This window comes from Somniosus microcephalus, chromosome 2 (assembly GCF_052327205.1).
Source record: "Somniosus microcephalus isolate GS21.2 chromosome 2, FLI_Smic_1.0, whole genome shotgun sequence".
Classification (NCBI taxonomy): domain Eukaryota; kingdom Metazoa; phylum Chordata; class Chondrichthyes; order Squaliformes; family Somniosidae; genus Somniosus; species Somniosus microcephalus.
The window spans coordinates 256,321,021-256,334,926 of NC_140988.1; the positions used below are offsets into that span (position 1 = coordinate 256,321,021).

The following is a 13,906-nucleotide window of genomic DNA, read 5'->3' on the forward strand; positions in this document are numbered from 1 at the left end:
CCTCAAACTGAATTTGAAATTCTACCATGCTATGATCACTCTTCCCAAGAGGATCCTTCATTTCGAGATCATTAATTAATCTAGCCTCTACCCATGCAGGAACCTTCAAAAGAATCAGATTTCAAGAATATTCTGGTTTCTACATTTATAAATTTTTCCATTGATATTAATTATTTATTTTTATTCATTCACTAATACTACACAAGGACGTGCCAAAAAGCTGCAGATGTCATCCTGCTACTTAGCAATGCTGTAAGATTTGAACAACAGGTCGTTAATGGGCGGCAAATAACATTTTGGAGATTTTTTCACAATCACACAGGCAGCCTTGGAAGCTCTTGCATCAGCAAAACATCGCCTCAATGGTGGTATTACTGCCATTCGCTTTAAATTTAGGGGGAAAAAAGTTGTGGGCAAGGATTAAAGCTCAGGAGATGACCACTTGCATCACTTCTGGTTCACAGGTATTAACATTTTATATAAAAAGTTTTAACAGTCAATTTCTTTGGTAGCTATCTGTTCCAGGAAAATGTATTACAGATTTGCATAGTTTTGGTCATGGGAAAAGACTAATAGCCAGTTTACTGCCAATGTTGCCTTATTTAAATGCTGAACACGTGTCGTATTTGAGGTACGTATACAATTCATTATGTAAATATTGAGCTTTGGCGTAACTGAAGAATAGATTTAAAATATTCTGAAGCATCTTAAAGTCATACCTACTCTTTAAAAAGAGAAAATGAAGAGAAGTGCTTTCATAAATCAGGATTTATCATACTTACATTATTAAATTAACTCAGTCTAAAATACTGTCTAAAACTTGCATGTAGTTATGCATTTAGAGTATATATTGCTCAAAACTGCTTAGAAAAATGTTGGAGATTGCTCTGCTTAATCAGCCTTTTTGGTGGGAAAATACTGACATTGTTAAAAACAGCCCAATAATTTAATAGCAGTAGCAGTAATTAGATGACATCACCTTTTAACTTTTGCTCACTTGGAAACCATGTTGGAATCATTTTTATTTCAGTCGTTGATTTTAACACAATCTATAAGGTTAATGTACCACTACACTTCAAAAATTATTCAAAGCGATAGATTACAGCCTTTGGGCTGTTTTTGGTTGCACCAGTGTGTTTTCACTTGAACACAAAGAAATTGAGCATTAAACTTTTTATATAAATGTTAATACCTGTGAACCATAGGCTGTTCCATAAAAGTGAAACATCAGTAGACTTATTCACTAATATTTACCCATTTAATGCTTCATGGGGGGGCACGGTGGCATAGTGGTTAGCACTGTTGCCTCACAGCGCCAGGGACCCGGGTTCAAATCTGGCCTCGGGCGACTGTCTGTGTGGAGTTTGCACATTCTCCCCGTGTTTGCGTGGGTTTCCTCCGGGTGCTCCGGTTTCCTCCCACAGTCCAAAGATGTGCAGGTTAGGTTGATTTGGCTATGATAAATTGACCCTTAGTGTTAGGGGATTAAATACGTGGGGTTACGGGGGTAGGGTGGGATATGTGTCGGTGCAGGCTCAATGGGCCGAAATGGCCTCTATCTGCACTGTAGATTCTGTGATTCTGTGTTTCCTGTGCAAAATAGCTACAAATAAGTGATTATCCACTAAAACTTGAAATACAAGATAATTTGTTAATGTTTCGGCACAAAGTCAGATGCATAAATATTAAAGTGTTCTATGAATCTTTTATTCATAACAGTCAACAGAAAAAACAGACATACTATAATTTATAAGCTCAAAAAACAGCATGAGATTCATAACTCTTACATCACTGACTGAAGTATGTCAAGACTGGAGTAATTTTATTTGTAAAAGTAAAGCATATTAGATTGTTTTCTGCTCAATTTTAGAACGCTAATTGTAATAACTTTAAAAAATACAAGCAGAAGAGATTACCAAGTATGGTAACAGGCTGTAACCAACAGCAAGGGGTACATGATGGCTAGCAAAATCCATAGGCTCTTTTGGTTCACTGCCCATTTGAATTGGATCTTGTCCCTACTGTTTTGGGATCCAGGTTCTGCAGAAAAGTTCTCCAGTTTTATACTTTCCATGACCTTGAATATCCTCATTCATCCACGGATAGCCTCATTCCAACATCATATCTATGATACCAAGACATGCAGTGTCTCGCTACATGCTGAGCAATTAGTCTCTACTGCCTCAGTATTATTGTGCATCCAAGTGTAAACTTTGCAAATAGTCAAAATATAGTTAAGCTACTACAAGGTTCTCTCTCTGGGCTTTTTAAAATAAGGATCAAATAAAAGCTTCTTCCACAGCAGTATTCATCTAAAGTAGTGAAGGATGTTTGGACTTTACCTGGATTAATTACCTGCTAAAGGAGCAGTGTTTGGGTAAGAACAGTTAAACTGATTGCTCAAGAGGGCATGCTGGGAAGGTTGAACAAGTTAGAAAAATGTTATGTAGACTGTCTGAAAGGCTACAGATAAGGAGGCCTTGAGAGACTGTGGGAAACACCAGGTGCTGTTTGGAAGCAGCCTGTGTAACCACAGGAAAGGGAGAATGGAGAATCACTGAAAGATGTTATTATTGTCAGCAAGAATGGTACAAGGGATAATCCACAAGATCGACCAGGGCTCAGTGCACGAGTCAAACCAGAAGAACACGACGCAGGAATTCAATGAAGGATTAACCTCTTACCCAGCAGGATCTCAGCGGAGAATTATCCTCTCAGTGTTCACAAAGCAGAAGAATCAGCCATTCTAAGTTTTGAATTGTACAACTGATTTAAAGGTTGTACGCATCTCTATCTGTAAACCTGTACTGTTTTAATGTTAATAAAACCATTAGTGGGAAAAGTTTAAAGTTTTAGTTGATCTCACCTCTGATTACCCTAAAGAGTTGAGAGAGTAAAAGCAAATACCTTACAGAAGTCAATAAGACAGTTTCACATTTGACTGCACAAAAAACTTCAGGCTTGTTACAATATTTTACGAAAATGGTTTAAAGCTAAGAAAATAGTCAAGGTATTCCAGCTCGTTTTGCTCCATCATTCTAGCCAGAGAGCGAATGTGGGTTTTGGCAGGGGGGGGGCGGGGTGAATCTTTCCTGTGTGTATGTGAACAAAAAGAAGCTAATAGACAGTTTTGAAGACTTCAGCATTCTCTATGACAACTCCAAGGTCAAGAGGTGGCTCTTACCTAGATAAGAATGCTGGTTGCTAGGCGACCCACATACCCAACATGGGGCACTGCTCTCGTTTGTAGTATTGGAAGGCACCATACAAGGCCATAAATAAGCTGGTACTCTGATAACATAGACTTACACATTCCTGAGAGGTACATACTGTTTCTACAACCAAGATAAGATAGGAGGTCTGGCAATACGGGGCACAAACCAATGCAGAGTTAGCATGGGATAATTAATGACTAGGAGATAAGAACAGGGATGTGTACCTGCAGTCCAAGGCAGCCGAAACGTATATAGTGGGCATCCATGAGGTGCTGTGGGCCATCAGCAGCAGCAAAATTATATTCCACCACAATCTGTAACCCCATGGCCCAGCATATCCCTCACTCTACCATTACCATCTAGTCAGGGGACCAACCCTGGTTCAATGAGGAATGCAGAAAAGCATGCCAGCAGCAGCACCAGGCGTGCCTAAAAATGAAGTGCCAACCTGGGGAAGCTACAACACAGGACTACATGCATGCTAAACAGTGGAAGCAGCATTCTATAGACAAAGCCAAGCGATCCCACAGCCAACGGATCAGATCAAAGCTCTGCAGTCCTGCCACATCTAGTCGTGAATGGCGGTGGACAATTAAACAATTAACAGGAGGAGCCTCCTTGATCCATCACGGCCTCCTCCCGAGACCCCTACCATCACAGAAGCCAGTCTTCAACCAATTCGGTTCACTCCACGTGCTATCTAGAAACGGCTGAGTGCACTGGATTCGGCAAGGGCTATGGGTCCCAACACCATCCCGGCTGTCGTACTGAAGACTTGTGCTCCAGAACAATCCACGTCTCTAGCCAAGCTGTTCCAGTACAGCTACAACACTGGCATCTACCCGACAATATGGAAAACTGCCCATGCATGTCCTTCCACAAAAAACAGGACAAATCCAATCCGGCCAATTACCATCCTATCAGTCTACTCTCAATCATCAGTAAAGTGATGGAAAGTGTCGTTGACAGCGCTATCAAGTGGTACTTACTCACCAATAACCTGCTCACTGATGCTCAGTTTGGGTTCCACCAGGACCAATCGGCTCCCAACCTCATTACAGCCTTGGTCCAAACATGGACAAAAGAGTTGAATTCCAGAGGTGAGGTGAGAGTGACTGCCCTTGACATCAAGGCAGCATTTGACCGAGTGTGGCATCAAGGAGCCCTAATAAAATTGAAGTCAATGGGAATCAGGTGGAAACACTCCACTGGCTGGAGTCATACCTAGCACAAAAGATGGTGTGGTTGTTGGAGGCCAATCATCTCAGCCACAGAACATCGCTGCAGGAGTTCCTCAGGGCAGAGGGCAGTGTCCTAGGCCCAACCATCTTCAGCTGCTTCATTACTTAGAAACTACGATTCCTTCACTCGTAAGGTCACAAGTGGGGGTGTTCGCTGATGATTGCAGTCTTCAGTTCCATTTGCAACTCCAGATAATGAAGCATTCCATGCCTACATGCAACAAGATCTGGACAACATTCAGGCTTCGGCTGATAAGTTGCAAGTAACATTCGCGCCACACAAGTGCCAGGTAATGACCATCTCTGACAAGAGAGTCTAACCACCCCATGACATTCAACGGCATTACCATCACCAAATCCCCCCCACCATCAACATCTTGGGGTCACCATTGACCAGAAACTTAACTGGACCTGCCACATAAATACTGTGGCTACAAGATCAGGTCAGGGGCTGGGTATTCTGTGGCGAGTGTCTCACCTCCTGACTCCCCAAAGTCTTTATGGAATACTCTCCACTTGCCTGGATGAGTGCAGCTCCAACAACACCCAAGAAGCTCGACAGGACAAAGCAGCCCACTTAATTGGCACCCCATCCACCACCTTAAACATTCACTCCCCCTACCACCGGCACACCGTTGCTGCAGTGTGTACCATCTACAAGATGCACTGCAGCAACTCTCTTCGACAGCAGCTCCTAAACCCCCGACCTCTGCCACCTAGGACAAGGGCAGCAGACGCATGGGAACACCATCACCTCCAAGTTCCCCTCCAAGTCACACACCATCCTGACTTGGAAATATATCGCCGTTCCTTCATCGTCACTGGGTCAAAATCCTGGAACTCCCTCACTGTGGGAATCCCTTCACCACACGGACTGCAGCGGTTCAAGAAGGTGGCTTACCACCACCTTCTCAAGGGCAACTAGGGATGAGCAATAAATGCTGGCCTTGTCAGCGACACCCACCACATCCCATGAACAAATTAAGAAAAATATAGAGCATTCCCTCTTTGAACGTTAGCATTCTCAGGACGGTCGGAACTCCACAGCCGAGTAGGCAGCCTAGAGAGTCGGGTCTGATCAATCTGGGGTCTACCAACCAGGTTGTATTACTTGCTTGTCATTTTCTTGCTTATCATTTAATGTAATCTGAAGACAGTTTGAAAAAGGGTTAGACCCGAAACGTCGACTCTAATTTCTCTCCACGGATGTTGCCTGGCCTGCTGAGTTTTTCCAGCATTTTCTGTTGTTATTTTGTATTATTACACTGTTGAGTCAATATACAGGAAACTTCGCGATATCCGGCACCAACGGGACCGAGCTGCTGCCGATCTATCAAAACTTCCGGATAGACCAGCGCTAACGTTGAAGGATACGGAGGTTTTCATCTCCGTATCTGACAACAAACACTGTTGCTTAGCAACAGCTTGTAAACACTCGGCCCGTACCTTGGAAGCGTCTCTGAAGCTGTTGCTAAGCTACAGAGACGCTTTCCAGAGCCTGACTGTTAAAAAAAAATGCTAGAAGAAAAAAAACCTAACCAAAACGGCTGCTGATTTCTGCCGTTAGATCGAGGTTTCCGGACATACAACCTCCGGATAAACCAAAGTTTCCTGTATATTTAAGTTTGTTGTTGAATAAACCACTCGGGCCTGAATCATGCAGAAATTACTGTTGAAGAACGAACAACTCTTTGTTGAGACAGTAACCAAAGTAGAAATCTGCTTTCAAGGCTAAATGCCTGTAATCCATTGCAAATGATCTACAATCCATACATATTCAAGAAAATCTCTGAATAGACTTTGCTAGTAAGCAAACACTTATCATAAATGCATTGGGACTACTATAATTTGGGGGATTATTACTATATACTTCAGATCATTCATATGGTTTCCCAAGTCAGAACAGATTGTTGAGTGTAGAATTTAAGTATACTTCTGTTAATATTTCAACACTTGACATTTTAAAGCTTGCTCAACCTAGAACCAGACCACAATGCTTCACTCATTTGCCAACTTTTCACACATTTGGCTCCTCACTCTGTTGAATCAAATAAGTTTCTAAGTAATGTACATGTACTTGATTGTTTGTGCACTTATTTTGCCATCCTAATTAAGTATTTAAAAATAAAATTAAACACAATTGTTTTTCTGATTACAGATAAACCTGAGTCAGCATTATTCTTGTGCCACTAACCAGAGAATGATATCCAGTTCACATCTTCCGCAAGTTTTCTTGTTCTTTAAAAGGTTTCTTGAGTTATCCAACATTATCATAAACACATTGATATAGATGGATAATACCAACATGGAAAAGAACACACTAGATTGAAGACAAAAGCCAATTTTCCAGTAACTATCCCCAAAATCTAGGCCTAGAAATTGGGTTTTGGTCTTGCCAGGGCTGTAGCGCCAGAAAGTTTGCACCAGCGGTAATGCGGCAGCGCGCGACGAAAATTCGGGTGCGCCGGGCCCAGACGGCGGCGGGCGCTAAAACCCTCCTTTAGCGCCTCAAAACGGGCGTGAACTTGGGTTTCCCGGCGCTAATCCCCCGCTGCGGCACCCGATGCGGTGCGGCAGGCGGGGGAACTGCAGGCCTCCTCCTCCTGTTAAGGAGGAGCTGCCTGCAGCCGACAACTGTCCGGCGGATTGACCCGACATCTGAGCCCGGCACCTCGGGGAAGTGCCGGGCTCGCATCAGACACTGATCAGGGCCGCGGGGGGGGAATGCAGGAGTCCGGGAAGGGAGGTGCGGGCAGGCGGCCGTCGGGAATGCGGCCGGCCGCCGCTCCACCTTTATGCGCCGGTGCACACTGGGGGAAGACTCTGTTGCCAGAGTCTTAGTTGCGCCTGCCACGGGCGAGGCGGGCGCAACTGAATTTCGGCTTGGGGCCGGGTTACCACGGCAACCGGGACGCTGCGCACACCGATGACGTCATCGGTGCCGGCGCAGCGCTACCGGTGCAACGCCGATTTAGGGCCCCAGGGAATTTCTCAACTGGCCATAACTCCGGCGCTAGGCCCTCTAGCGCCTCAAATGCGACGCTAAGCCTACCGAATTTCTAGGCCCTAATTTCAAGAGAAATGTTAACAAAAATATTTCCCCATTAAAAATATAACCTAATGCAGAATGTTTAGGCTATATTTTAAATTGACAAGTAAACAGCTGAACAAATAGTACAGTAACTTTAGAGAGAAAAAAAGGAAAAAACAACTGCGCTATTTTCATCACTAGATTTATGATCAGCTGTCATCTTAGACTGAATACAGTATTTCACATGCAACATAAATTTTACAAAAATGGAAACAACTGGTAAAAATGCTGTACTGACCTGCGGCTGAGTTTCTTTTTCTCATCATCATCATCTTCTTCTCTGAGTGGAGGCTTAACATCTTCGTTTTTATCTTTCTTCAATTTCTTGGCAATCTGTTCTTTCATTTTTTCCCACTCTTCAGTGTCAGATTCATCATTTTCCTCCTGGAAAAGCAAATGTTCATTACATTTGTAAAATTGCTGTAAAATAGATAGCCTCGAATCCAAACTTTAATGTCAATCACGTACTTGTATGCTGGTTTCAGGCTTTGACTGGATTTAAACAGGTTGCCTAGATCAAGCCAGTTATACACATGTACTCAAAACTCTGTGTTGGAATATATAGGCTGATACTGTGTCTGCAAATTTAGTCAGTACGTAGCAAAGTGTACTTATGCCAAAATATATCTTTAAACAAAATATTTGGTCATTGGAAGAGTGGCATTAAGCAAATACCTATTACCTACGAGGTCGCTCTCTCTTGCTTTCCCTAGTAGAGAGCCAGTGTTCCTTGTTGGAGCTGTTGCAAGGCCAATGGATGAACACCTGTATTTTGAACAGCCTCTGATGGCAACTCTTGGGACTCAAAGAGTTAGGTCCAGGATGCCACTGCAGGCATAGAGTTTACCTCCATTACACTGATATAAAGTACTGCTGCTAGCTGGACTGCAATGCTGCTTATGACACATTGCCAATGTAAAGGTACAAGTGTTCACAGTGCAAGTATCCAACTGAGGGATTTTGAAATCACTGCATTGGAAGATAGGAAACCAATGGGGTCAGCAAGGAAATAGGTGATAGGAGTTAATCCAGAATAGGTGGAGTTTGGGAAGAGTTGGTGCTCTTCCGTCTATGGCTTCATCCACCCTATCTTGGCAACCACCTCCAGGTCCTACAACCAAGCATGCAACCTCTCCGCTTCCATCTCTGGCTTCTCTCATTACTTCAGTATCTGTCAGAGCTTTTACCCATCATGGCGTAACTCTGGTAATCAGTTCCGATGAGTGAGTGCATTGTGCCTGAGCCTCACTTCATTGGTGATATTCATCACTACATTGTTTTCATTCACTGTGTCAACATATAGAAGCCACTGCATGTCACATTTGCCTGGATTTTTTTTATACATGGAATGAAGCCTAAAGCTAATACTAACTAATCATGCTCATGTTCCAGTCATCAACTTCACACTACCACATCCCAACAGAGTTATCAGTAGTGATAAATCAATCCATGATTCCTTTACTGAATGAAATTCACAATATAATTGCGATTAAGGAGACATGGCTGCAGGGTGACCAAGGCTGGGAGCTGAATATCCAAGGATATTTGATATTTAGGGCGGACAGGCAAAAAGAAAAAGGAGGTGGGGTGGCGTTGTTAGTAAAGAATGAAATCAGAGCAATAGTGAGAAAGGATATTGAGTCAGAAAATAAAGATGTAGAATCAGTCTGGGTGGAGCTAAGAAGCACCAGGGGGCAGAAAACATTGGTGGGAGTTGTCTATAGGCCTACAAACAGTAGTGGTAATGTAGGGGATGGCATCAAACAGGAAATTAGAGATGCATGTAACAAGGGTACTACGGTAATCATGGGTGACTTTAATCTACATATAGACTGGCCAAATCAAATTAGCAATAATACTGTGGAGGATGAATTCCTGGAGTTTGTCCGAGATGCTTTTTTTAGACTAGTACATTGAGGAGCCAACTAGGGAACAGGCTATCATAGATTGGGTATTGTGCAATTAGAAGGGATTAATTAATAATCTTGCTGTGCAGGGTCCTTTAGGGAAGAATGACCATAACATGATAGAATTCTTCATTAAGATGGAAAGTGAAGAAGTCCAATCTGAAACTAGGGTCCTAAATCTAAACAAAGGAAACTGCGAAGGTATGAAGAGTGAGTTGGCTAAGATAGATTGGGGAGCTTCATTAAAAGGCATGACAGTGGATAGGCAATGGCTAACATTTAAAGAACGAATGCATGAATTGCAACTGTTATACATTCCTTTCTGGCACAAAACACAAAAGGAAAAGCGGCCCAACCATGACTAACAAAAGAAATTAAGAATAGTATTAGATCCAAAGAGGAGTCATATAAAGTTGCCAGAAAAAGTAGCAAGTCTGAAGAGTGGGAGCAGTTTAGAGTTCAGCAAAAAAGGACCAAGAGATTGATTAAGAGGGGAAAAATAGAGTATGAGTGTAAACTTGCAAGGAACATAAAAGCAGATTATAAAAGCCTCTACAAGTATGTAAAAAGAAAAAGATTAGTGAAGACAAATGTAGGTCCCTTACAGTCAGAAACAGGAGAATTTATAATAGGGAACAAGGAAATGGCAGGGCAATTAAACAAATACTTTGGTTCTGTCTTCACGGAAGCAGACAGAAATAACTTCCCAGAAATGCTAGGGAACCAAGGGTCTAGTGAGAAGGAGGAATTAAAGGAAATTAGTATTAATAAAAAAATAGTGCTGGAGAAATTAATGGGACTGAAAGCCGATAAATCCCCAGGGCCTGATAATCTGTATCCCGGAGTACTAAAAGAGGTAGCCATGGAAATAGTGGATGCATTGGTTGTCATCTTCCAAAATTCTATAGATTATGGAACAGTTCCTGCAGATTGGAGGGTGGCAAGTGTAACCCCACTATTTAAAAAAGGAGGGAAGAGAGAAAACAGGGAACTACAGACCGGTTAGCCTAACATCAGTCATAGGGAAAATGCTAGAGTCTATTATAAAGGATGTGATAACAGGACACTTAGAAAATATCAATGGAATTAGGCAAAGTCAACATGGATTTATGAAAGGGAAATCGTGTTTGACAAACCTACTGGAGTTTTTTGAGGATGTAACTGGTAGAATAGACAAGGGAGAACCAGTGGATGTGGTGTATTTGGATTTTCAGATGGCCTTTGATAAAGTCCCACATAAGAGGTTAGTGTGCAAAATGAAAGCACATGGGATTGGGGGTAATATACTGGCATGGATTGAAAATTTGTTAACAGACAGGAAACAGAGGGTAGGAATAAATGGGTCTTTTTTGGGGTGGCAGGCGGTGACTAGTGGGGTACCGCAGGGATCAGTGCTTGGGCCCCAGCTATTCACAATATATATCAATGATTTGGATGAGGGAACCAAATGTAATATTTTCAAGTTTGCTGACGACACGAAACTAGGTGGGATTGTGAGTTGTGAGGCAGATGCAAAGAGGCTTCAAGGCGATTTAGACAAGTTGAGTGAGTGGGCAAATACATGGCAGATGCAGTATAATGTGGATAGGTGTGAAGTTATCCACTTCGGTAGGAAAAACAGAAAGGCACAGTATTATGTAAATGGTGATAGGTTGGGAAATGTTGATGTACAGAGGGACCTGGGTGTCCTTGTACACCAGTCACTGAAAGCAAACATGCAGGTGCAGCAAGCAATTAGGAAGGCAAATGGTATGTTGGCCTTCATTGCAAGAAGATTTGAGTACAGGAACAAGGATGTCTTACTACAGTTATACAGGACCTTGGTGAGACCACACCTGGAGTAGTGTGTGCAGTTTTAGTCTCCTTACCTAAGAAAGGATATACTTGCCATAGAGGGAGTGCAGCGAAGGTTCACCAGACTGATTCCTGGGATGGCAGGACTGTCGTATGAGGAAAGATTGGGTCGCTAGGCCTGTATTCACTAGAGTTTAGAAGGAGAGGGGATCTCATGAAAACGTTTAAAATTCTGACAGGGCTAGACAAACTGGATGCAGGGAGGATGTTTCCCCTGGCTGGGGGGTCTAGAACGAGGGGTCACAGTCTCAGGATACGGGGTAGGACATTTCGGACTGGGATGAGGAGAAATTTCTTCACTCAGAGGGTGGTGAACCTGTGGAATTCTCTACCACAGACAGCTGTGGAGGCCAAGTCACTGAATACAGGAAACTCTCTTTTAACCGGCACCTAAATATCCAGAAACCTCTCTTAACCGGCAAAATTCAGGAGTAGGTTCAGGTAAGTTTTACTATATATTAGTGGCCATGTAACCGGGGTTCCTGATCTGTGGCCGTGTAACCGGGGTTCCTGCACCTGTGGCCGTGCAACAGGGACTCCTGGATCTGTGGCCGTGTAACCAGGACTCCTGCACAAGTACCATGTAACCGGGGCTCCTGCACCTGTGGCCGTGTACGGGGCTCTCGTATCTTGGTAAGTATACCTCTCTGTAATCCAGACTTTTTGATCAACCGGCACCACGCCGGTCCCGTCGGTGCCGGATAAAAAAGTTTCCTGTATATTTAAGAAGTAGATAGATTTCTAGACCGAAAAGGCATCAAGGGGTATGGGGAGAGAGCGGGAATATTGTATTGAGATAGAGAATCAGCCATGATCATACTGAATGGCGGAGCAGGCTCGAATGGCCTACTCCTGCTCCTATTTTTCTATGTTTCTACGACGTTCTGGAAAGGCAAGAGATTGTGCTCTAACAATGGGCAGGTCCCTGACAGAGATTAGGTCTCAGGGACAAAGGTTAATAGGATTTACAGAGTTGAATAATTTTATGGGTAAGATGATTCATTTTTGTTGCAAATTTTCAATGTTGAGTGTTAAGTTGCATTATAAATTGTATTTTCTGCCTGTGAGTAGCTGGCTCACTAAGGGGGAAAAAAATGGTGGCTAAAACATTTTCAAAAAAGCATTTGAGCAATTTGATTGATTCAACTTCTTTCACTCATTGAAAGATTTGTGTGACTGCTCATAGAAGATGATTACAGCAGTTTTTCTTTGGAAATTTAGCGACCTGCTTTTCTTACTCGAGTTGCATGGCCTGTTCCAATTGTGCTTTGTAGCTGATCTATAAATGCAAAATCTGAACTAATCAGGTACAAATGTGACACAGCTTCTAAAAATTACAAGTGTGTCAGCCAAGAGGTTACAGAGGAAATGTGCGTAAAGTTTTTCCAATATAATAATTTCTAAATCTCTCATGGCATTGCTCAGTCTGTCAGAGGTTATGCTTTATGTTATAACATATTATATTAGCAGGGCCACTGATTTATGGGGATTGAATAAGTGAAATGGTGATTTTATTATTAAGTATTATAGAACTGTTAGCTGTGTTTTCCAGTTTCAAATAAGGGATTATGTCCATATTTTCATGGAAATAGTAAAACAGTGGCGGCCTTTATTATTAAAATTCAATTTTTTTACCTATGTAATCAATTTAATACCTTGCCTTTTTTTTTTAAGTACAGGATCCAGGAAGATGGTAGAGAAGATGTTCTAGGTTGCCGATGGGTAGGATGTACTTAATATTACTGGGGAGAGAAAGAGAGGTCATGTAGTTTGCTACTGTTTTGAGGGTGCTCCAAGGGTCTGAACACACAGGGAAGGTGGGGTGTGGAAGGAGAAGAAGGGTGTTAAGATCTAACAGTATTGGTTGGGGGGTGTTTGTATCTAGGAGCAGTGAGAGGAGAGTTTCAGGGCCTGAGGATGCTGTATTGGGAGTGGGGAAGCTGCGAGAGTGCTGGGAGTAAGGTTGCATGCGGTAGCTGTTCAGAAAGCAATGGTAGGTGGATGTCAGGGTGTGGGAGCAGTAAACAGGGTGTTGTGCTTTGTGAAGATTGGAGAAGAGGAGAGTACTGGGTCTGCAACCATTGGAAAGGGGGGGGGGTGTCATGGGACATGGAAAGGTCGATTGCATAGTGTGTAGAGGGTGTGCGAGTATCCAATAACTGGCGGCGGGGGGGTGGCGGGGAGGGGGGAGAAAAGTGTCTCAGGATTGGGACGGGGGGTGGGGAGGGGCAGCAGAAGAGAGAGTCCAGAATTATTTAGTGTGCCTGGGATGTGATTGTATTCAGGGGGCTTTGAACTGGTAGTATTTTGGGGGGCAAGAGGGTAAAGGAGAATGAAGCTTTAAACTCTCATTAATTCACCCCTACAGGTTTTCTAAAAGCACATTCTCAATACTGATCTGGAAAGCCCATTTTGGTTATTTAAAGCCACTTAGTGCACTATTATTATTTTTTAATGCTTCTTGGAATGTGGGCATCATCAGCATTTACTGTCCATCCCTAGATGCTCTGAGAAGGTGCTGATACAACTGAGTGGCTTGCTAGGCTACCTTAGAAGGCAGTTAAGAGTGACCCACATTGCTGCGGAAATGATGTAATA

General features: G+C 42.9%; 1 protein-coding gene across 5 annotated transcripts in view; it reads right to left on the reverse strand.

Moving 5' to 3' along the window:
• The window catches only part of cwc27 (CWC27 spliceosome associated cyclophilin), a 404,246-nt gene that overhangs the window by 311,776 nt on the left and 78,564 nt on the right, over nucleotides 1-13,906 (reverse strand). For all 5 annotated transcript variants that reach the window (XR_015074261.1, XR_015074262.1, XM_085971220.1 and 2 more), the window contains exon 10: nucleotides 7,786-7,931. Coding sequence is in view for 3 of the 5 variants with exons in the window: in XM_085971220.1 (XP_085827346.1) it covers nucleotides 7,786-7,931 (146 nt within the window). In the remaining 2 variants the exon portion in view is untranslated. The remainder of the gene's footprint in view (nucleotides 1-7,785; nucleotides 7,932-13,906) is intronic.